The sequence below is a fragment of the Scyliorhinus torazame genome, chromosome 2, assembly GCF_047496885.1.
Source record: "Scyliorhinus torazame isolate Kashiwa2021f chromosome 2, sScyTor2.1, whole genome shotgun sequence".
In the NCBI taxonomy this organism is placed as follows: Eukaryota; Metazoa; Chordata; class Chondrichthyes; order Carcharhiniformes; family Scyliorhinidae; genus Scyliorhinus; species Scyliorhinus torazame.
Genome location: NC_092708.1, coordinates 318234680 through 318258279, shown reverse-complemented (window position 1 = coordinate 318258279; position 23600 = coordinate 318234680). Strand labels below are relative to the sequence as shown.

At 52.5% G+C, this 23600-nt stretch overlaps 1 protein-coding gene across 5 annotated transcripts in view; it reads right to left on the bottom strand.

Annotated features, from left to right (window-relative positions):
- slc35f4 (solute carrier family 35 member F4) overlaps nucleotides 1-23600 on the bottom strand; it is a 277382-nt gene that overhangs the window by 63832 nt on the left and 189950 nt on the right. For 2 of the 5 annotated variants that reach the window (XM_072489456.1, XM_072489464.1), the window contains exons 2-4: nucleotides 7291-7588; nucleotides 6075-6294; nucleotides 3766-3890 (exon numbers count right to left, since the gene is read on the bottom strand). In XM_072489456.1, coding sequence (XP_072345557.1) covers nucleotides 3766-3890; nucleotides 6075-6294; nucleotides 7291-7588 — 643 coding nt within the window. Of the gene's footprint in view, nucleotides 1-3765; nucleotides 3891-6074; nucleotides 6295-7290; nucleotides 7589-23600 lie in introns of those variants that run through there. The other 3 variants (XM_072489472.1, XM_072489480.1, XM_072489490.1) reach the window with 3 other exon arrangements.

Sequence of the window (23600 nt, the reverse complement as noted above, 5' to 3'; positions counted from 1 at the left end):
GTGCAGGATCATCATGCGGTGGTCGCAGACCACCTGTACGTTCATCGAATAGGTCCCCTTCCTATTAGTGAACACGGCCCTGTTATCTGCAGGTGGCCGCACGGCGACGTGCATCCCATCGATCGCGCCCTGGACCATGGGGAACCCGGCAATGGCAGAGAAGCCCACGGCCCGGGCATCTTGGCTGGCCCGGTCCACGGGGAAGCGGATGTAGCGGTGCGCCATGGCATAAAGGGCATCTGTCACTGCCCGGATGCACCGATGTCTGCGATATGCCGGACAGGTCCCCACTCGGTGCCTGGAATGACCCCGTTGCATAAAAGTTCAGGGCCACCGTAACCTTGACGGACACGGGGAGAGGGTGTCCCCCGCCAGTGCCACGCGGTGACAGGTGTGCCAGCAGGTGGCAGATGTGTGCCACGGTTTCCCGGCTCATCCGGAGTCTCCTCCTGCATTCCCGGTCCGTGAGGTCCTGGTATGACTGCCGGGGCCGGTACACACGGGGCGCCCTCGGGTGCCTCCGTTGCCGTGGGGCCGCGACGTCCTCCTCCCCCTCCTCGTCCTGTCGGTCAGGTGTCCCTCCAGCCTGGGCGGCTGCCGCCTGCCCCTCTGCGGCAGCCTGCGCCGCCTCTCTGGCACGCTCCTCCTCCTCCTCCTCCTCATCCAGGGCAACATAGACATGAGCGGCTGCCACCACGGCGGCCAACATCGCTGGATGATCTGAAAACATGACGACCTGGTGGGGGGGAGGGGAACGACGACATGTCATCATTGCCCATATCCCCTCCTCCCCCCAGCCAGGTGGCATGGACCGCATGGGTCCAACTGTTGGAGGCTGGCACCTGGCCAGGTGGACCAACTCATTTGCCCTCCCATCACCCACCCCGGCACGGACCCCCCCCCGCCCCAACCTCCACCCCAGCACGGACCCCCCCCCCAACCTCCACCCCGGCACGGACCCCCTCCACAACCCCCAACCTCCACCCCGGCACGGACCCCCTCCACAACCTCCACCCCGGCACGGGCCCCCTCCACAACCCCCAACCTCCACCCCGGCACGGACCCCCTCCCCAACCCCCAACCTCCACCCCGGCACGGACCCCCTCCACAACCCCCAACCTCCACCCCGGCACGGACCCCCTCCCCAACCCCCAACCTCCACCCCGGCACGGACCCCCTCCCCAACCCCCAACCTCCACCCCGGCACGGACCCCCTCCACAACCCCCAACCTCCACCCCGGCACGGACCCCCTCCCCAACCCCCAACCTCCACCCCGGCACGGACCCCCTCCACAACCCCCAACCTCCACCCCGGCACGGACCCCCTCCCCAACCCCCAACCTCCACCCCGGCACGGACCCCCTCCACAACCCCCAACCTCCACCCCGGCACGGACCCCCTCCCCAACCCCCAACCTCCACCCCGGCACGGACCCCCTCCACAACCCCCAACCTCCACCCCGGCACGGACCCCCTCCACAACCCCCAACCTCCACCCCGGCACGGACCCCCTCCCCAACCCCCAACCTCCACCCCGGCACGGACCCCCTCCACAACCCCCAACCTCCACCCCGGCACGGACCCCCTCCCCAACCCCCAACCTCCACCCCGGCACGGACCCCCTCCACAACCCCCAACCTCCACCCCGGCACGGACCCCCTCCCCAACCCCCAACCTCCACCCCGGCACGGACCCCCTCCCCAACCCCCAACCTCCACCCCGGCACGGACCCCCTCCACAACCCCCAACCTCCACCCCGGCACGGACCCCCTCCCCAACCCCCAACCTCCACCCCGGCACGGACCCCCTCCACAACCCCCAACCTCCACCCCGGCACGGACCCCCTCCCCAACCCCCAACCTCCACCCCGGCACGGACCCCCTCCACAACCCCCAACCTCCACCCCGGCACGGACCCCCTCCCCAACCCCCAACCTCCACCCCGGCACGGACCCCCTCCACAACCCCCAACCTCCACCCCGGCACGGACCCCCTCCACAACCCCCAACCTCCACCCCGGCACGGACCCCCTCCCCAACCCCCAACCTCCACCCCGGCACGGACCCCCTCCACAACCCCCAACCTCCACCCCGGCACGGACCCCCTCCCCAACCCCCAACCTCCACCCCGGCACGGACCCCCTCCCCAACCCCCAACCTCTACCCCGGCACGGACCCCCTCCACAACCCCCAACCTCCACCCCGGCACGGACCCCCTCCCGGCACTCCCCCGGAGCCCAGCCTACTCTAACCACCCCCCCCCCCGCCGCACACACACACAAGCCGAGACACACCTCTTCTCAGGCAATCAGTCTGCGGCCACGCCATTTCCTGCCCAGAGCCAACCCCCCAGGCCGTCACTCACCTCCTCGCTGGTCGGCGTGAGCCTGGAGCACCGGGTCACGCCGATGAAAAGGAGGTTTGATTGACGTCGACGTGAACGGTCATCACGTCGACAGGACTTCGGCCCATCCGGAAGGGAGAATATCGGCAGGCCGAAAATCGGCTGCCTTGCGCAGGCCCGTGACATTCTCCGCGGCAGCGGCGCCATTAACGCCCCGCCGACTTTTCTCCCTTCGGAGACTTCGGCGGGGGCGGGGGCGGGATTCACGGCGGCCAACGGCCATTCTCCGACCCGGCGGGGGGTCGGAGAATGACGCCCATGAGGGAAGGCTGAGGGACTTGAGGCTGTTGTCGTTAGAGACAAGATTAAGAGGTGACTTAATTGAGGCATACAAGATGATCAGAGGATTAGATAGGGTGGACAGTGAGAGCCTTTTTCCTCGGATGGTGATGTCTAGCACGAGGGGACATAGCTTTAAATTGAGGGGAGATAGATATAGGACAGATGTCAGAGGTAGGTTCTTTACTCAGAGAGTAGTAAGGGCATGGAATGCCCTGCCTGCAACAGTAGCGGACTCGCCAACACTAAGGGCATTCAAATGGTCATTGGATAGACATATGGACGATAACGGAATAGTGTAGATGGGCTTTAGAGTGGTTTCACAGGTCGGCGCAACATCGAGGGTCGAAGGGCCTGTACTGCGCTGTAATGTTCTATGTTCTATCAGAAACAGTCACCATGAAACTATCACCTTGCCATAAAAACCAATATGATTCTAATGTCCTTTAAGATATCCTCCGCCTTGCCCAGGCTAGACTCTATGCGGTTCCAGACCTACAGTAATGTGGTTGACTCTCAAATGCTCTCTGAACTCAACAAAAGTTGAGAAAATTCAAGAAGGCAGCTCATCAACAGACTTCCAAAGACAATGAATACTTGCCTCATCAGCAATACCACATCCTGTGAATGAATGAGCAAAAATGTTTCTCTTCAACATTTTAGGTCCGATGTCCCTGAACCTGGACATATTGGATTGCCTGGGCACATAGAGAAAAATCAACCTAGAGGTTGAGACGCCCACAAGAGTTTTAGTTGGATTTTCCATCAACTAACATTTAGAATTCTCCCTGCCAAAATTTCTCCCTGTGCTGAAGGAAATCCAATACATTTATGGACAAGAACACGAACATCTGCCCAGCCTTAATAAATCATCTTGGTTAGCCCAGCTCCCTCGCGGCGCCAAGGTCCCAGGTTCGATCCCGGCTCTGTATCACTGTCCATGTGGAGTTTGCACATTCTCCCCATGTTTGCATGGGTTTTGCCCCCACAACCCAATGATGTGCAGAGTAGGTGGGTTGGCCACGCTAAATTGCCCCTTAATTGGAAAAAATGAATTGGGTACTGTAAATTTTTTTTAAAATCACCTTGATCCCACTGTAGGGAAGGACGTCACTTTCTGTACAACTCTGTGGTTCAGCGGAAGATCTTTCTGCATTATTTTAAAACATTGGACAAAATTCTCTCCCTCACACCACCGGTCGTGGAGTTCCTGGTGAGCCGGAGAATCCGCGTTAGTGAAGAGAACTGGACTGGCGTCTTTCAATGTTCCAGCATTAACACCCATTTGCATCCACTTGGCGGGCCAGGCACCATATACATGAGCCCGCATGATTCTCCGGTCCTCTGGACCAGGAATAACATGGGCGGGAATTACTGCAGGTCCTGACAAACATGTACCTGGCGTGGTCGACCTCTCGGTGGGCCATGGGGTAACTCCTCAAGGGAGTTGCCCCCAAAGTCCATTTGAGGGCCACCCTCCTCCCCACAATGCAAGACCTACCCACTCTACCCCACTCCCACCACCACGCCCCCAAGACAACCCGCAATATAAACATATCTTTGATTGACAGGTCCAGGCCCACTTCAAGTAGAACTAAGTGCTTTCCAATCACCACCCTTCTCGCTTGAGTGTTTCTGAAGAGCTTAGCTTGAAATTGACTTAACTCTGTTTGATGTTTATAAACATTGCGGTTAGAGCACTTCCGAATTACTCAAGTGTGAAGGAAGATGAATGGAGCAAAGGTAACGGGTGGGATTCTCCGGTCCGCCAGCCACATTTTCCGACGCAGCGCATCCACACAGCAAAGGGATTCGCCGTTCCCATTGTGGCCACCTCATGTCGTCGGGAAACCCGTGACCGTGGGTGCATTGCCAGTGGACCGGAGGATCCCACCGACGGAGAATTCTGCTGAATAGCTGTGTGTATGTGGAAGCCGTCAATCACAGTCTAGTAAGGGAAATGAATGAATAGCTTGCAGCGCTCAAGAAACTGAGGGGCTTATTCACAGCTGACTGCTTTTCTCTTTCCAGGAACTGACACATGGTGCTTCCTGTGCCTGAGCCAGCAGGGGTATTGCCCAGGTGAGTATTACAACAGTATTTTCTTTTACTGCCTCTGTCTGGACTGCTGTCTAGCTTCCAGACAAGGGGCTCTTTTCTGGGGTGCTTCCTGACCGGGGTCTCCTTTCAGGGGGGTCTGCAGGGGTCCCTTTAATTAAGGGGTCTTTCAGGGGGTTCTTTTTAGTCAGGGAGTCTGTGGATGGGGTCTCCTTATATAGGTTTCTATGGGGGGTCTCTTTATTTAGGGGGTCTGCGGGGAGGGGGGGGGGTGTCTCTTATTTAGGACGTCCCTGTGGGAGGGAGCGTGGAGGGTTGAAATTTCTTTGGAGAATCCCTCGCAATTCTTACCAAACATAAATTTGCATGGCGAAGTATTGCAAATCACGGGCGAAATTCTCCCCCAACGGCGGGATGCCCGCCGACTGGCGCGAAAGCCGGCGCAAATCAGACGGGCATCGCGCCGGCAAAAAGGTGCGGAAGTCTCCGCATCTTTGGCGGCCTAGCCCCAACATTGAGGGGCTAGGCCGACGCCGGAGGGATTTCCGCCCCGCCAGCTGGCGGAAATGGCGTTTGTTGCCCCGCCAGCTGGCGCGGAAATGCGGCGCATGCGCGGGAGCGTCAGCGGCCGCTGTCAGTTTCCCAGCGCATGCGCGGGAGCGTCAGCGGCCGCTGTCAGTTTCCCGCACATGCGCAGTGGGGAGAGTCACTTCCGCCTCCGCCATGGTGGAGACCGTGGCGGAGGCGGAAGGGAAAGAGTGCCCCCACGGCACAGGCCCGCCCGCGGATCGGTGGGCCCCGATCGCGGGCCAGGCCACCGTGGGGGCACCCCCCGGGGTCAGATCGCCCCGCGCCCTTCCCCAGGACCCCGGAGACCGCCCACGCCGCCTGGTCCCGCCGGTAAATACCAGGTTTGATTTACGCCGGCGGGACAGGCTATTCCTGGGCGGGACTTCGGCCCATCCGGGCTGGAGAATCCAGCGGGGGGTCCCGCCAACCGGCGCGGCCGGATTCCCGCCCCCGCCCAATCTCCGGGAGCGGAGACTTCTGCGGGGGCGGGATTCACGGCGGCCAACGGCCATTCTCCAACCCGGCGGGGGGTCGGAGAATGACGCCCCACGTGCTGGTGTCCCAAACGGGGAATTTTGCTCATAATTTCCACAATGGTTCACACAATGTGAGTAAAACTATTTTGATTGAACATAGGTACTAGAATGCGACTGTTGGTCGTTTCCTAATGCTGCTAAATGGGATTTACTGAACGTTAAAGACTGCGTTGCAGCTTTCATCTGTGGAAAAATTGCTTCCATTGAAGCCATTAATCAAAGGTACTTACTCTAACTCCCATGAACCTGTCTTTGAGCACAATCCAAGAGAGCAAGAAGACAAATGCTTTGTTGCAACAGAAAAGAGCAGAGACATCTGTGGCTGTTAATTTCTTCAGAGCCAATAAATATAGGTAATTAGTTAGTGTCCAGAGGATAGAAAATGGGGCTGTTCTTTTCACAAAGAGTCTCAGAGTCAGCCCTTCTTCTCCAAATATTCGGCTGCATTCCCTGCAGACAATGAGCAGATATAATCAGAGATCCGTGTGGCAGTAACTTCTCTTTCAATGCATCTACTCAATTCACAACAAATGCCTACTACACAATCAAATAAATATTTCTTCAAATATTCGCTGAATGATGTTGCTGATCCTTGTTCATGTGGACATAGTTAATTTGGTTGTTCGTTTAAAGGAAATTGTTCCCAGGATATATTAATGGGATTCCCAGAGCATTTGAATAATTTTTCATCAGATTCCTCAGTGGAATAATTTGGTGCAGTCAAAAAGACAATTTAATTTCCAGCCGGTGCTTCAATGAACAGCTTTAACTATATAATCATATAGAAATTAATATTGTGAATAAGTCCTGAATAAGTAGAAATTTCTGTCAACTAAATATTGGGAAGGCCAAAGGCATTTGGAGGGATTTTCCACTCCATGCCATATTTTCCGACGGCAGAGGCAGCCCGTCATTGGCCGATGGCGGGATCTTTTGGTCCCACCAATGTCTCCGGGTATTTGCATGTCCCACAGCCTCCGCCTCTGGGGAACATGCAAGGCGTTGGGGGGGGGGGGCCGAGTTAGAGAGACCAGAATTTCCCGCCAGTGGAGAGGAGTGGAAAAGTTTGGCCATTGTCCAACCCCGCCACAAGGTCCATTCCCTAACCACCAACTCCATGGCTTCCCCTTGGAGAGCTGACTGGTGGTAATTTACCCTGAGGGTCACCACACCACAGGCGAAGGGCAAGGTTGAGAAGGTGGGGTCTTCATGAATTACCTCAGTATACGGGAATTGAACCCGTGTTATTGGCCGTCCATCCAACGGAGCTAACCACTAACCCCCCCCCACCGCTGTGACAATATGAAAAAGTGACTGCCAGCCTCGGAAAATGTGCTGAAAATACAGTTCACTTAAACTACCAATTAACAAAACCAGCCATGTGTAATTTTGAATTGCACAATATCTTTTAACATTTTATTGAACAAAAAGAGAAGGAATCAGTACCTAATTTTTTTAATTAATGTCTGTTTTTCCGGTGCTGAAGCCAAGTGTCCCGAGTAGTACACAGGGAAAAACATTATGTTCCAATTGGTAGAGAACCAGGTCATAAAAAAAGGGCAGTGGAAGTTCTTGTATGTGACTTTGACAATCTGTGTAGTACCAACCCAGGAGGATGATACAGAAAGAATGACCAGAAACGCCCAGAAAATCTTGAAGAACGCAGAGGTGCATGATTGACAGCGTGTCTTAACATTATTATCTGGATTCAGATTTTCGGTCCGATTCTCCGAAGCTTCTTCTCCTGCAACATAAAAAGAAATCATTTAAAACACAAAATCTAAACAGTACACATTGATCTACTGCAAAAACCTGGCAGCAACAATTACTTTGAGATCCTTCTACCAGTTTTAACCAGGGAAATAAAGCATGAGAACACTGGAACAGGAGCAGGTAATACAGCTCCTCAAACTCCTCTGTTGTCCATGTTAGTCATGGCCAATGTTCCCTCTAAGCTGTGCAGATGTGCAGCTACGCAGCAGTCTGGAATGCACACTGCATCGAACAAGTTTCCCACAACCTCTATTTCCTCTACAATGCATGTGTGCATGGCCACACGGAAACCTTGAGTGCAGTGCACAGTGCAATAAACAGACCGCACACAACAAAGAAACATAAGAAGTAAAAGTGGCCCTGGCACCACTGTCTATAAATCCAAATTCTCTGCCCTTGAACTATAGGGCCAGTTTCCCTGGGGGCGATGATGGTGAATAATCCATATAGAATCACTACAGTGCAGAAGGAGGCAATTTGGTCCATCGAATCTGTACCAATCCTCCGAAAGAGCACCCCACCTAGGCCCATTCCCCCACTCTATCCCCATAACCCCAACTAACCTTTGGACACTAAGGGGCAATTTAGTATGGCCAATCCACCTAACCTGCACATCTTTGAACTGTGGGAGGAAACCGGACCCACACAGACGTAAGGAGAATGTGCAAAGTCCCAAAGAGTTGATCCAAGCAAATGTGGGTTGCACATTGGGATAGCTCAGAGCCCGAGCGAGGTCACTTCTTACTGCCTTGATTTCTAGTGCAGTTGGACAGACAGCAAGCTCTCCGATTGGGTACAAGTGTGAGAGAAATTGCAGGGCTATTTCAGAGCTGAAGCGTCGGGCCATTTGAAAGGGATAATAAATGTGGTGCATCTTGAGTGCGTGGGAGGAAACGCTGAGTAAGGTTGAATATTTTGAAAACCTGCAACTTGAAGCCAAACATTGTCAACTGAAATTATTAGAGCCCAAGAGATCATTTTGAAAGCCTGGAGGAAGATTCGGTATTGCAATCCATCACCTTGTATTTCAGGAGGACTAGTCACATTCACATAAAGACACCTTTGACAATGAGGTAGAATATTGTGCTCTGGTGCTAGCACTGCAGCAAAGACTGGGAAATGTGGTTTCAAGAACCCCAATCGTTTATCAACCTCTCTATTAAACGGGAACAGCCAGAGACTATCGGTGAAAATTTTTCATTTTTTTCCAAAGTGTCAACTTGAGTAGGAAAAGCGACATGTAGCTTGCCGGCTGCGCAGCTATCTTTTCCCACCGAATTTCTCAACACTTTGGGAAAAAAATCCAGGAGGCGGGTCCCACGACATCTTGCGGGAGGGGCAGGCTCTGAATGAGGCCACCCAGCCAGCAACCCTCTGTTTTCAAAAGGTCTGGCCTTAAAAGTTGAAAATAGAGAAAAACACGTATCCCACGGGAATAGACCTCCCCCCTCCCACCACCACAGAATCCCAACCCCCATACGTCACTGACGGGGAATGGGAACCATCGAGCGGGGAAATCCCAATAGTGTAAAAGCCATTTTGGGACTCCCCCTTGATTCTCCGCCCTCTCTGCGTTCCCCCTGCCAGAAATGGGGGCAGAAAATCCCCCCGCCCCCACTAAGGCCCTGGAATATCAAACTAGATTTTTGAGGAGTATCTTTGTCTCAGCAAACCTTTCAAAACGGAGGGCAAGTCCCAATTTTCTGGGATTTCCCCGTACATTCCCGACACCCTCAATTTTCACAAGCATGGGAGAATGGCTCGGGCAGTGAGCTCACCTTCCTGCACAGGAATAGATATATAGACAGTAAAGGCATTAAAGGGAGAGAGCAGGAGTATGACATTGAGGTGGAGGATCAGCCAAGATCACTGAATGGCAGAGCAGGCTCAATGGGCCAAATGCCCTACTCCTATTTCCTGTGTTTCTATATTTCCCAACCTGGCCAGATCCATAGACATTTCTAGAACCCCCCCACCTAACCAATTATCGTGCAATTGGACCAGCCTTTCAAGGACTCAAGGTTCACAGCCCCCAAAAGGTGTCGTGAATCTTTCTGGATGAGATAATCTTTAGAAAGATAACTTCAAAAGGTCTAACCCAGAACCCCCAACCCATTCCCAATGGCCCCTCATCCCTTCCATCCCAACCTATGCTCCTTCACCAACCCCCAATGCCCCTCTTCATCTCCATGCCCAGTAAATATTCTGTATAGAACCAATGAACCCTATAGTAACACTGGTATGTGTGGAAAACTTAAAAAACAGCCATTCATAACTTTCTTCAGAAATCTGTTGTTACTACAACCCTACCAAAGCGTCAATCAACCACGCCTTTAAAGTATCGATAGCATATTACATCTCTTTATCGCATGTGAATAAATATTGAACAGTTGACAAAAGAAATTGAAGTGAAAAAGCTATCAATCAAGCATTGTTTTCATTTGGGTGCACCTGTTTCAATGGACTAATGGATGTCTGAGCCCTCAGCAAAAACTCATTCTGTTTTCCTGGTCAGGAAAGAGGGGCATTAGTTGGCTTGGCTGGTGCAAGTGAAATAGGTGGTAGGAGGCTGAGCTGATGTGTGGGGTGAGGGCTATAGGATTTCATATTGAAAACAACAGTGAGGACAAATGCACAGAGAACTAAAGTGGGTATTTTAAATAGCTCTCCTCAGCTCTCGGCAGCTGTTGTGGTCACCTCCGAACTGTTTCAGGGGGGTGGTGAGCCTGACTTCAGCAGACCTGCCCTCCTGGAGTTTAAATTGCACTATTCCAGACACTTTTTCTGGAGGCAGTGGTTTTTGAAAAAAATTCATTCTTGGGATGTGGGCGTCGGGCTAGCATTTGTTGCCCATCCCGAATTGCCCTTGAACTGCGTGGATTATTAGGCCATTTCTTTGGGAGGCAGTTAAGAGTCAACCACATTGCTGTGTGGTTCTGGAGTCACATGCGGGTAAGGACCGCAGATTTCCTTCCCTGAAGGGCATTAGTGAATCGGATAGTTCTTTTTAATGACAATCAGCAATGGTTCAATGGTCATCTTTAGACTTTCCATTCTAGATCTTTATGAAATTCGAATTTCACCATCTGCCATAGTGGGTTTCGAACCTGGGACCCCAGAGCATTACTCTGGATCTCTGGATTATTAGTTCAGGGACAATACTAATACTCCACCACCTCCCCTTATACTGGTTGGGAAATTTCCGGACTCCCATTACCTATCTCTCATGTTAAAATCAATCTATACTTCACATAGTATCCAGTTTTTATTTTTGAGGGGAGCCTTATACACAAGCTGTGACCAGCAGAAAACCAGGAAGCTAAATTACGGGGAAGGAATGAAAATGCTAGAAATGCTCAGCATTTGGGATGGCACGGTGGCACAGTGGTTAGCACTGCTGCCTCACAGCGCCAGGGTCCCTGGTTCAATTCTGCCCTTGGGTGACTATCTGTGCGGGGAGTCTGCACGTTCTCCCCCTGTCTGCGTGGATTTCCTCCGGGTGCTCCAGTTTCCTCCCACAGTCCGAAGATGTGCAGGTTAGGTGGATTGGCCATGCTAAATTGCCCCTTAGGGTAGGGTTGTGGGAATCGGGCAGAGGATTGGGCCTCGGCAGGGTGGTCTTTCGAAGGGTCAGTGCAGACTCGATGGGCCGAATGGCCTCCTTCTGCACTGTAGGGATTCTATGATTCTATGAGTCTGGCAGTCTCTGTGGAGAGAGAATCAGTTAATGTTTCAGGCCTTTTATCAGAATTGAGTAACCTGCTGAGCACTTCCAGTATTTATTTGCAAAATATGCCATCTTTGCTTTGAGTGAGTTGAATTGCAGCTTCTTATGATGCTATAGATGTAACAAATAGAATGAATTCAAATATCTGTGCCTGCTTCAGATGTCAAAAGTGGGCCACTCAATTTAAGAGCTAATAAGTTAACATGTCGGCTTGGTGTCACAGGTCTTTACCTATGTTTCTGGCATATCTTGTGGCCTATTCAGGCACTCCTAGAGCCGATGGCCAGGATTCTCCAACAGCGCGGCTCAGTATTGAAGACGGCGTAAACACCGGTGTGTTTCACGCCGGCAGCAATGGGCCTCTTGGCCCAGCGATTCTGTGGCCACAGGGGTCAGTACGGCGCCGGAGTGCTCCGCACTGGCACCGCGCAACATGGTGGAGCCACACAGCGGGCCGATGCGGAAGAAGGTAGGCCCCCCCCGGATCGCGCGCGCCCGCCCGCCGATCGGTGGCTCCTGATCGTGGCCTGGTCGTCGCGGAGGCCCCCCCCCCCCCGGTGACTTATCCCCCCGCCCACCACCAGGACCGCCATCGCAGCCGCGATGCCGAGCACCCGCCGGGTGGAAACATACGTGAACCATGCCGGCGAGAACTCGGCCGATGAACCGCGGAGAATTGCCGCGGGGGCCTCTTTCAATGGCCCCCGACCGGCGCTGTGTCGCCGCACCCGCCGATTCTCAGGTCGCTGGAGAATCACGGCCCGACGTCGGATCTGATCGCGGGTCTGAGGCCCCATTCTACACCCCCCCCTACACCAAACGACATTTCAGCGCGGCTCGGAGAATCCCGGACGATATTCTTAGGAATTTCAGCCCTTATATCTCTTAGATACTTACTCGGAAATAGGGAAATTATCTCTCTTTTAAACAGCTCATTGGCTTTGCATTCGTGTATTCTGGGCTGTGAATTCCACAGTCTCACAATTCTTTAGGGAAGGTTTTGCTGAATTTGCTTCTGACTGGCTTCACTGAGTTCCAAGATTAAGTCCGTTTGCTTTGGATTTTGCTCCCGTAGATAAGAGTCTCTTCTGTCCATGCCATTCACTATTTGCAACACCTCATTCAGATCTATCCATAGCCTCTCCGTCATGTGAAACAGAAACCGCATTTAGCCAGTGTCTTGTCAAAACCCAAGCCCTTCCTTTTAATTATCATCCTGGTGAATCATTGCTGGACCTTCTCCAAATCAGAACACTGCTTGATACAAGTGAAATGACAGCTTTCAGCAAGACAGCTGTAAGAATAAAGACTGGGGGAAACTGTGGCGAAATTTCCCGGTATCGGCACGATGTCCGCCGACTGGCGCCCAAAACGGCGAAAATCAGTCGGGCATCGCGCTGCCCCAAAGGTGCGGAGTGCTCCGCATCTTGGGGGGCCAAGCCCCAACCTTAAGGGGCTAGGCCCGCGCCGGACGAATTTCCGCCCTGCCAGCTGGCGGAGAAGGCCTTTGGTGCCCCGCCAGCTTGCGCGGAAATGACATCTCCGGGCGGCGCATGTGCGGGAGCGTCAGCGGCCGCTCACGGCATCCCCGCGCATGCGCTGTGGAGAGAGTCTCTTCCGCCTCCGCCATGGTGGAGACCGTGGCGAAGGCGGAAGGAAAAGAGTGCCCCCACGGCACAGGCCAGCCCGCGGATCGGTGGGCCCCGATCGCGGGCCAGGCCACCGTGGGGGCACCCCCAGGACCCCGGAGCCCGCCCGCGCCGCCTTGTCCCGCCGGTAAGATAGGTGGTTTAATTTACGCCGGCGGGACAGGCATTTTAGCGGCGGGACTTCGGCCCATCCGGGCCGGAGAATCGCGGGGTGTGGGCCCGCCAACCGGCGCGGCGCGATTCCCGCCCCCACCGAATATCCAGTGCCGGAGAATTCGGCAACCAGCGGGGGCGGGATTCACGCCAGCCCCCAGCGATTCTCCGACCCGGCGGGGGGTCGGAGAATCTCGCCCCTGGTGTGTGTTGCGAAACATCAATGCCAAACGGCCGGGGGAATTAATGCATCATGTCGAATGCAGATATCTAGAAACCGAAAAAAATGAACTTTAGAGGAATAATTTCAATCTTTACACTCTCGGCGAGGACTCTCACACGCTGCAGATTTTGTCATGGCCTATACATGATTTCCAAAATATGACTTTAAACCATTGGAGAAAGGAAAATCACTGAGATGTTTACTCGACAGGTAGCAAGCACTTGCCCAGCGTGGAACACAACATCAAAAAGTTACCCTTTCGAGGTAATTAAACATACCTTTTAGAAAGGAATCTCCCAGTCTTCAGAAAACCAAGTCATCAATGAGAATGATTTAAAAGAAACCTGTGGTGCAAATTTGAAAAGGGGAAATAACTACTTAAAGCCAAGTGCAACTCCTTGAATGCTGCTATTTCAGCCCAGTTTCTAATCTTAACAGGCCCTGTGCTATTTTGGCAACAACACTAATGGAATAAACTGGTGAACTTCCATACTCACAAAATCATGCCATGCAGATAATGTCCCAGACACCACCATCACCATCCCTGGGTATGTCTGGGTATCCCACTGGCAGGACAGACCCAGCCGACCTGGTGGTACAGTGGCATAAAGTCAGGAAGGAGTTGCTCTTGGAGTCCTCAACATCGGACCAGAACCCCATGAAGGGCACCAGGTCAAACACGGAAACCTCCTACTGATTATCATGTACCCCCACCCCCTGCCCTCTGCTGAAAAATCAGGGGCGAAATTCTCCGGTATCGGCGCGATGTCCGCCGACTGGCGCCCAAAATGGTGCAAATCAGTCGGGCATCGCGCTGCCCCAAAGGTGCGGAATGCTCCGCATTTTTGGGGGCCGAGCCCCAACCTTGAGGGGCTAGGCCGGCGCCGGATGAATTTCCGCCCCGCCAGCTGGCGGAAAAGGCCTTTGGTGCCCCGCCAGCTGGCGCGGAAATGACATCTCCGGGCGGCGCATGCGCGGGAGCGTTAGTGGCCGCTGACGGCATTCCCGCACATGCGCAGTGGAGGGAGTCTCTTCCGCCTCCGCCATGGTGGAGACCGAGGCGAAGGCGGAAGGGAAAGAGTGCCCCCACGGCACAGGCCCGCCCGCGGATCGGTGGGCCCCGATCGCGGGCCAGGCCACCGTGGGGGCACCCCCCGGGGCCAGATCGCCCTGCGCCCCCCCCCAGGACCCCGGAGCCCGCCCGTGCCGCCTTGTCCCGCCGGTAAGGTAGGTGGTTTAATTTACGCCTGCGGGACAGGCATTTTAGCGGCGGGACTTCGGCCCATCCGGGCCAGGGAGAATCGCGGGGGGGGGCCCCGCCAACCGGCGCGGCGCGATTCCCGCCCCGCCGAATATCCGGTGGTGGAGAATTCGGCAACCAGCGGGGGCGGGATTCACGCCAGGCCCCGGCGATTCTCCGACCCAGCGGGGGGGTTGGAGAATCTCGCCCCAGTACTCCTCCATATTGGACACCACTTGGAGGAAGCACGGAGGGTGGCAAGGGCACAGAATGTACTCTGAGGGGCTTCAATGTCCATTACCAAGAGTGGTTCGGTAGCACCACCACAGACACAGTTGACTGGGTCCTAAAGGGCACATCTGCAAGACTTGGGGCGTCATTCTCCGCCGGCGGGAGTCTCCGTTTTGCCGGCGCCCGGGGGTTTCCCGACGGCGTGGGGCTGCCCCACAATGGGAAACCCCATTGACCGACCGGTGTTACGGAGACTCCCGCCGGCGGGTCGGGGCAGAAATGTGGCGGGGCGGGATGGAGGATTTCGCTCTGGGTCTGTGACAGGTGGTGAGGGAACCAGCAAGACAGAAAAACATACTTGACCTCATCCTCACCAACCTGCCTGCCCCTGATGCATCTGTCCATTACAGTATCGGTAGGACTGACCACAGCACTGCCCTTGTGGAGGCAAAGTCCCATCTTCACATTCAGGCTATGCTACATCATGTTATGTGGCATCCAGTCTTGAGTTACTTGATCTACTCAAAATCAGATGATAGGGACACACCTAGACCTAGAAGTGGAACAAGGAAGGCTACTTGGAGGGTCACTGAGGGCACTGGGGGAGGTGGGGAAGAGAGGGTAGGTAGGGAGTGAGGGGTGGGTGAAGGTGTGTTGGGGAGAGAGCAGTGGCACCATCACAGTGGGGATTGTTGGACGCTTGTGAAACATTAAATACCCTTCACCACAACTAGTATGACGCTTCTGTGACTTTCTTCTGAATGCTGGCTGATCTCCGAACCCTTGGCCCATCTCTCCAGGCATGCACCCGCTGGGCACACAGCATGCAGGTGATGGGTATGAGCGAACATTCAGCAGACAGGCAGGGGTCAGACTATGGCAGAGATTGAGGAGTACTGGCGCTCAGCTCCTTGCAGGTTATCATCACCCCCCTGCCCTCGACACTGACCCGCTGATGGTGCCGACGCAGTCCAGCACCCTGGATTGATGTACACATACCCCGGGAGGGTGGTAATTGGGGGAGGGGTGGGGAAGGTAGCGATGACGGACCAGACCGTGCCCTAAATGAATCGAGCGCATATGAGGGCCTTGCTGGTCCTCCGGGCTTGCCTGACCCTCGCCGCTGCTGCCTGTCCTGAAGCCACTGGCCAGTTGCCCAGTTCCTCCCCGGGATTGTCCTCCAGCTCTTGCTGGTCCGGTGCCTCCTCATCATCCTTGTCCTCACTCTCCTCCTCCTCCTCGGTGGCCACATGTTCCTCATCCTTCACCTCCAGCATGTCGCCCCGCTGCTGTGTCAAATTGTGGAGGACACAGCAGACCACCATAAAGCGAGCGACCCTCCGGGGGGGATGTATGCAGGGCACCACCGGAGTGGTCGAGGCACTGGAACCGCATTTTGAGCAGTCCAATGCACCACTCAATGACAGGTTGATGGCCACATGGGCCTCGTTGTATCGGGTCTCCGCTTCGGTCTCCGGCCTCGGAACTGGCGTCATTAGCTAGGTCCTCAGCTGGTACATCTTATCCCCCAAGAGCCAACCGGACATCCTGGGGTGGTCCTCGAAGAGGCTATGGAAGTCTGACTGCCCCAGGATGTAGCTGTCGTGCACACTCCCTGGGAAGCGTGCACACACATGCAAGTGGTGGTCACACACGAGCTGGATATTCAGGGAGTGTAACCCCTTCCTGTTGGTGTAGGGCACTCCCAGCTGACCTGGTGCATGCAAGGCAATATGTGTGCAGTCTATCAGCCCCTGAAACCTGAGCATCCTGGTGTTGGCAGAGAATCCTGCTGCCCAGGCATCTTGTTGGGCTTGGTCTGTGTCAAAGTTTACATAGTTTACTGCCTGGGCAAACAGGGCACCCATGGCCTGTTGGGTGCACCTGTGGGCTGCGGCCTGCGAGATGCCACACAAGTCCCCGCTCGAGCCCTGGAATGATCCTGAGGCGTAAAAGTTCAGGGCTGTGATGACCTTTACGGCCACAGAGAGCGGGTATCCTCCTTCTCCATGTGGTGCCAAGTCCGTGAGACAGACCCTCCTGCGGCACACGCTGCCCGTCATCTGCTGGAACAACCAGCGACATCTGTGTACCATGGGCTGTCGCAGGCCTCCCCCTCTGGGTCTCACCCTGGCCTCATGGGCGGCCGGGTCCTCAGGATGTGGTGCGGGGTCCAGCACCTGGGCCGCCTGCTCAAGTCTCTGCAGACACTGCTGCTGCCACCGTCTCCGGCGTCTGGCTGCCCGGCCTACAAGCAGCACCACTAGGGCCTGTTCTGCGGGGTCCAAAATACCATCCATAGCATTCAATATCTATAAGGAATTGTGAGAGGGTGCTAGACTGACAAACAGCGGTGGCTCCCACCCTGGGACCCCCTCCCCCACACCCAGAACACAACCTGCCTATACACACCCGGTCGCAGCGGGGCCCCTGCAACAGACCCCAAACTTTGTATTCCAGATACCCACTCATAAAGTTACCTGGACCGTGCGCTGGTCCCCTCCCCATTTGCACTCACCCACCCTCCGGTTATGGACATGTCCCCAGTGCTGAGGTCCATCCCCTGGGTGTTTGGATCTCGACTACTGCGTGTGTGGTGTGGCCTCCCGCAGTCTTCAGGCACAGTGTCCAGGCACCACAGTCTGAATAGGGCTTAAGTGGTAATAATTGGCTTTGTGCCATGCTACTGTGGGATCCCGATTTTGCCTACGAGAGTAGGCATTGCAAACCGTTTGGCGCCCGGCGCAGTTCTCGTTTTTGGCCTCACCCGCTATTCACTGGTCTCGTCGCGCTCTCGCTCGAGAGCAAAGAGGCCAGAGAATGGTGTCCCTTAACTGTGAGTTTGACCAGGGAGAAATTGTCTAACCCCCCCAAAAATGACAAGTGTTGTTGAATAGCGTTGTGGATCTCACGCAAAAAGCTAGCGAGAAACACTTTGCCAAACTCGCCCAAATGACACTTTGGGTGGGATTCTCCGGCCGTGTCCGCCCGGCAACCGGAGAATCCTGCCCGAGGTCAATGGACTCCTCCATCGTCCGAGTCTCGCCTGTGGCGTTCTTGAGGGCAGGGCAAAAGAATCCAGCCCTGAGAAATATTTTGGTTGAATCGCACCCATCAGATTCATGGTTGGTAGTATTGAACACATGTCAATCCAATATAATGTTTGTTATTGGCATGCATAAGTGCACAATCTTTTTTAACAATATCTTGGGTCCTCCTTCTCTTAAAAATCAAAAGACTCAAATTTCTCCCATGCCTCGGGACCTCCAAAATTTAAGAGAGTGTATGCCTGTACATTCTTTGAGTTGTCTGACAGATCCGCACCTCAGTAGATAAGCCACTCTTTATTGAATTTAGTCCAGTTGTCACGCGATTAGAGAAGATAAAGTATGAGTTAATGGCATCTTCAGGGGGGTTTGAGGAAAGGTGGGTGATGTTTGTGACCGTGTTTGAGGGGCTGTTCGTCGTGGGGGAGTAGAAAAGGGGAAAAATCTGTACTCCAAAAGTCACTCACCATCCTGATCTGAAAATATATCGCCGTTCCTTCACTGTCATTGGGTCAAAATCCTGGAGCTCCCTCTCGAACAACACTGTGGGTGTACCTACACCACATATACTGCTGTGGTTCTAGAAGGCCCCACCACCTTCTCAAGGGCAATTAGGGATGGGAAATGAATGCTGGGTAAGTCAGCAATGCCCACATCCATAAATGAATTTTAAAAAACATTTCCAGCAATTTCTGTTTTCATTTTAGAATTCCAAATTTTCTTTCATTTGTAACTTGCCCTCGAAGGGTCCTAAAATATGTTCAGTTTGTTACTTTTCTTATCTCTATTTACTTTGATTATATTTCCCTTCTCTTTACTTCTCTCCTATTTTTCCACCCAGCCCCCACCTTTGTCCTTTCAGTTTCACCCACTTTGGGAAACAGAATGTGAAAGTATGGATTTAATTTTCAAATAGGCTCTGTATTGTAACACAGTAATTTTTTTTTTGGACCTATATTTTACACATGTTTGACAGCAGTTACACTACATGGTGGCACAGTGGTTAGCACTGCTGCCTCACAGCTCCAGGGTCTCGAGTTCAACTCCGGCCTCGGGTAACTGTGGAACTTGCACGTTCTCCCGATGTCTGCGTGGGTTTCCTCCGGATGCTCCAATTTCCTCCCACAGTCCAAAGATGTGCAGGTTAGGTGGATTGTCCATTCTAAATTTCCCCTTAAGTGTCCAAAAGGGTAGATTGGGTTACGGGGATAGGGTGGAGGGGTGGGCTTAAATAGTGTGCTCTTTTCAAGGGCTGGTGCAGACATGATGGGCTGAATGGCCTCCTTCTGCACAGTAGGGATTCTATGATTAGGCAAGTCTTTGCGCTGCTGTGAAACCAGCTCTTGGAGACTCGATGGGCCGAATGGCCTCCTTGTACACTGCAAATTCTGTGATTCTATGATTTTCCAGCTTGTCGCCTGATTATGGACTTCTGCGAAGGAACTTGGGAAGATATGAAATTATTGTAAAAGTGCAACAAATAAATAATTGCAGCTTTCAAATCATTGCCCAGATATTAAAACTGCAAAATGCATTCCATTATATTATTCAATTTTAAGCATTGTCCATGAAGTATGTAATGACAGCAATGCAGAACTTAAAGCAAATGAGCTGTGATTTGCAATTCCTTCAGTGACTTCTACTCGAGTTACTTATGATCACGCATTTCTGCATGTGGCAATGTTCCTTTAGAAAAGGGAAACCTGGTGGGATGCACCAAAGTACCGAAGATATCATAACCAGTGAAAAGAAAGCTCAGAATACTCATGAACAGCAATAAAACCAGGACATTGAGTTATTGACTCGGATTTTTCCAGATATAGATTATTCTCTGTAATACATAATTCAGACTCTAGGGTTTACATTGAATGATTAAGCAATAATTTCTAAATATTGTTCTTATCTTTAAGCAACATTAGATATGGCTATTACTATATTTATTACGATCATTACTGCCATGTTAATATTCAATAAGTTGGCCCCAATTCCTCACATGTTGGTTTCACAGATTTACCAATGGGAAGAAAATGTTTCAGGGCAGTAAATGTGCTTTTACCACGTTTACTGTTTACTCACATTTTGCAACTGGTATTAATAACCAGCTGCAATGGCTGCTACCAAAAGTACTGTAACCAATTAAAATATTCTGGATGAACGTGCTGCAAAAAATGACAACTCCAAAACCCAACTCTGCTAGTGGTGACAAGCACAGAGAGTAACTCTGAACTTTGACCCAAAATGGCCACGAATTTGGTGACAGTGCTTGCCCCAAACCACTGTAGAGATGCTTGTGATGAACGGTTACTGTAATAATGTACCCTTGTCATCATTTAAGGTGATGTCCCCTTTAAGACCGGGCTTGGAACCCTGGAGGACTCCGCCCATCTGGGCGCCGTATATAAGGGGCCGTCTTGTGGGCGGCACCTCTGTTAGCACCCATCTCGGCACCAGGGTAGTTCTTAGCTGAGTAAAGCCTTCTTTACCGTTTACTCTCTAAGCGTCATTATTGAGGGTGCAACAATCTAATAAGCTAAACTATATCAGGATGGACGCAGGCCTAAAACCAGAGAAGCTCAACCTGGAAGCATGGACACCGGAGGCAAAATACATTTTTAAATACTGGCTCCGATGCTTCAAGGCTTACCTGGACTCCTCAGAGACTCCCATCCTGGGGCCCCGCAAGCTGCGCCTACTTAACGCCCGAGTGAGTCACAGAATCTCCGCCACGCTCGAAAAGGCGACTACTTATGAAGAGGCGGTCAAGTTACTCTGCAAGCGGTTCGTCAAACAATATCTATCCATAGAGATCTGGGGCGGGATTCTCCGACTCCCCGCCGGGTCGGAGAATCGCCTGGGGGTGGCGTGAATCCCGCCCCCGCTGGTTGCCGAATTCTCCGGCACCGGATAATCGGCGGGGGCGGGAATCGCGCCGCGCCGGTTGGCGGGCCCCCCACCTCGGCGATTCTCCGGCTCGGATGAGCCGAAGTCCCGCTGCTGGAATGCCTGTCCCGCCGGCGTGGATTAAACCATCTCTCTTACCGGCGGGACAAGGCGGCGCGGGCGGGCTCCGGGGTCCTGGGGGGGCGTGGGGTGATCTCGCCCCGGGGGGTGCCCCCCCCAGTGGCCTGTCCCGCGATCGGGGCCCACCGATCCGCGGGCGGGCCTGTGCCGTGGGGGCACTCTTTTCCTCCCGCCTTCACCACGGTCTCCACCATGGCGGAGGCGGAAGTGACCCCCTCCACTGCGCATGCGCTGGGATGCCGTGAGCGGCCGCTGACGCTCCCGCGCATGCGCCGCCCGGCAAAGTCATTTCCGCGCCAGCTGGCGGGGCACCGAAGGCCTTTCCCACCAGCTGGCGGGGCGGAAATCAGTCCGGCGCGGGCCTAGCCCCTCAAGGTTAGGGCTCGGCCGTTCAAGATGCGGAGGAGTCCGCACCTTTGGGGCGGCGTGATGCCGGTCTGATTCGCGCCGTTTTTTGCGCCGGTCGGCGGACATCGCGCCGATTACGGAGAATTTCGCCCAAATATTGTTTGGCCATTATTAAGGTGTCCAGGAAGAATTCTCCTGTTTAGCAAAGGCTAGCTTCTTCTTCCCTCATCGAGTTGACCTTTCACTCGCTCTGATAAGCATTTTGCTACCAAGTGATTCATCTTCCAGAGGATACCCAGTTTTGAGGTCGGAGATCAACTCCCCTTCCCCATTTAAATGTACGTAGATAGTAATCCTCCACATTCCTCCGATGATTCGGAGAGGACATTTGTGTTAGGGACGTTTGAACCAAAGCAACTTGATTCTGCTTCAAAATCATAGAATCATTACAACACAGAAGAATGCCATTCAGCCCATTGTGTCTGTGCTGGCCCTTTTAAGGAACAATTCACATACTGCCACTCCCATGTCCTCTCCCCATATCCCTGCACATTCCTCTTTTACAGATATTTAGAAAATATAGAAAGATTTACAGCACAGAAAGAGATGACTCTGCCCATCATGTCTGCGCCAGCTGAAAACTGAGCCTCCTCACCCTAATCCCATTTTCCAACACGTGGCCCAAAGCCCTGGGGGTTACTGGACTTTGGGTGCATGTTGAATGAATTAATTCGACAAGGCTACCTCTAACCACAATCGAAGCATTTCAAAAAGCGTTTCATCCATGTTTCTGATGTGACATAATGGGTACTCGTATTTTTGCAATTGTCTGATGAAGAATCGCTGGCCGGTAAGTTTGGCAGGTGATTTTTGGAAGTTTCTGAGCAATCTTGGTGGTCTGCTGCAATATTACACATAAAGAAGCTACACCAACAGGCCGCTGGTCTGAAACCTTCGCTGGACTCAGGGTTTGATTAGTCCACTTAAGTGAGTACATCCATATTGCAATTCTGGTGATGATGTAACCATTCTGATGATTTTCAAAAATCCATTCCAACACGCGCATCTCAAGATCGTGCCAGTAGCTGGCCCCTGCTCTCATGAAGCATTGGGATTTGGGCATCTTGTTCAGAGCCAATTCTTACTTCTTCTACGCTTGCATCAGTTTTTCACTAACATCAAACTCCCACGCTGTAGCACAGTTGTTTGATAAGGTAGGAAAAATTACAATTTTTAGTTTGAAACCACCTTCGTGCTTCATCCCTTTTGCCAGAGGACACACTTCTGTTTGTTGTTCGCCATGCGCAGTGCATTCTGCGTGGGGGCGGGTGTCTTAAACCCCCAAGCATCTTCTCGGCAATATGGCCAATATCATCTGTTTGATTCCCTGTGCTGATTTAAAAGGCAAGTAAAATATTTACCTTTGAGATGAAAAATCGAGGCCAGTTCCTAATGCTAGTTTAGCGTCTCTTAGTTGAACAAAGGCGATTTTGTTTGGTTGAAAAGTGAATTTTTCCCTTCACTTGACCCTTTTGATGGAAGTGACAGCAGTCAAAAGGGGCAAGACATTCATTTCAGGTTGTGAAGCTGACTTATTTACATGATTTAATTTTACATTCCATCCAATGGCAATAACTTCTCACTAATAGTATGAGTATTCCAGCGAGTGCTGGAAACTCCTGATTCGAGCATTAGCACAAAGCTGGTCAAATGAATAATGAAAAGCATTTACCTTTCCCCCAGAAGAAAATCTGGCCCACTGAACGTCAAACATATGGAGGTGACAAACTAAAAATTCAAGTAACTTTTATTTGCATATAAAACCATAACACTTGACAAGGTATGTTTACCTAGACAAAGCAAACTGCAATTCTAGGAGAGATTATTGAATTCACTGGCAATATTAAAATTGTTCAGATAGCATGGAAATCATACGATATAACAGTCAAATTATATTCTGCGTGTTAGTCTTTATTTCAGTCAGATAAAAGTTTATACCCAATGATAACACTGTCCGACAAAGTTAAAACAGAAAAAGCGCAGCAGAGTTTCAGAAAAAAAATAGGGAGAATCACTCAAATAAATCTAGTTGATTTTGGAGCTGTCATTTAAAAATTCTTTTCACTTCAGGCAATTCTGAAGTTGAATTGTAATACAAAAAGGCAGAGAGGAACGTTCCGTGGATAGTGTACACACCAGCCTTGGGGTATCATTCTACCCATACTGCATTTCATTAGACTTCAGTCAAGAAAGCAATTTACAGTTTTAAAACATGTCATTTGCGTTAGAGCCATTGCGGCATAGAAGAAAACAATTCCGCTCTCTTTAGAAACCATTAATGGAA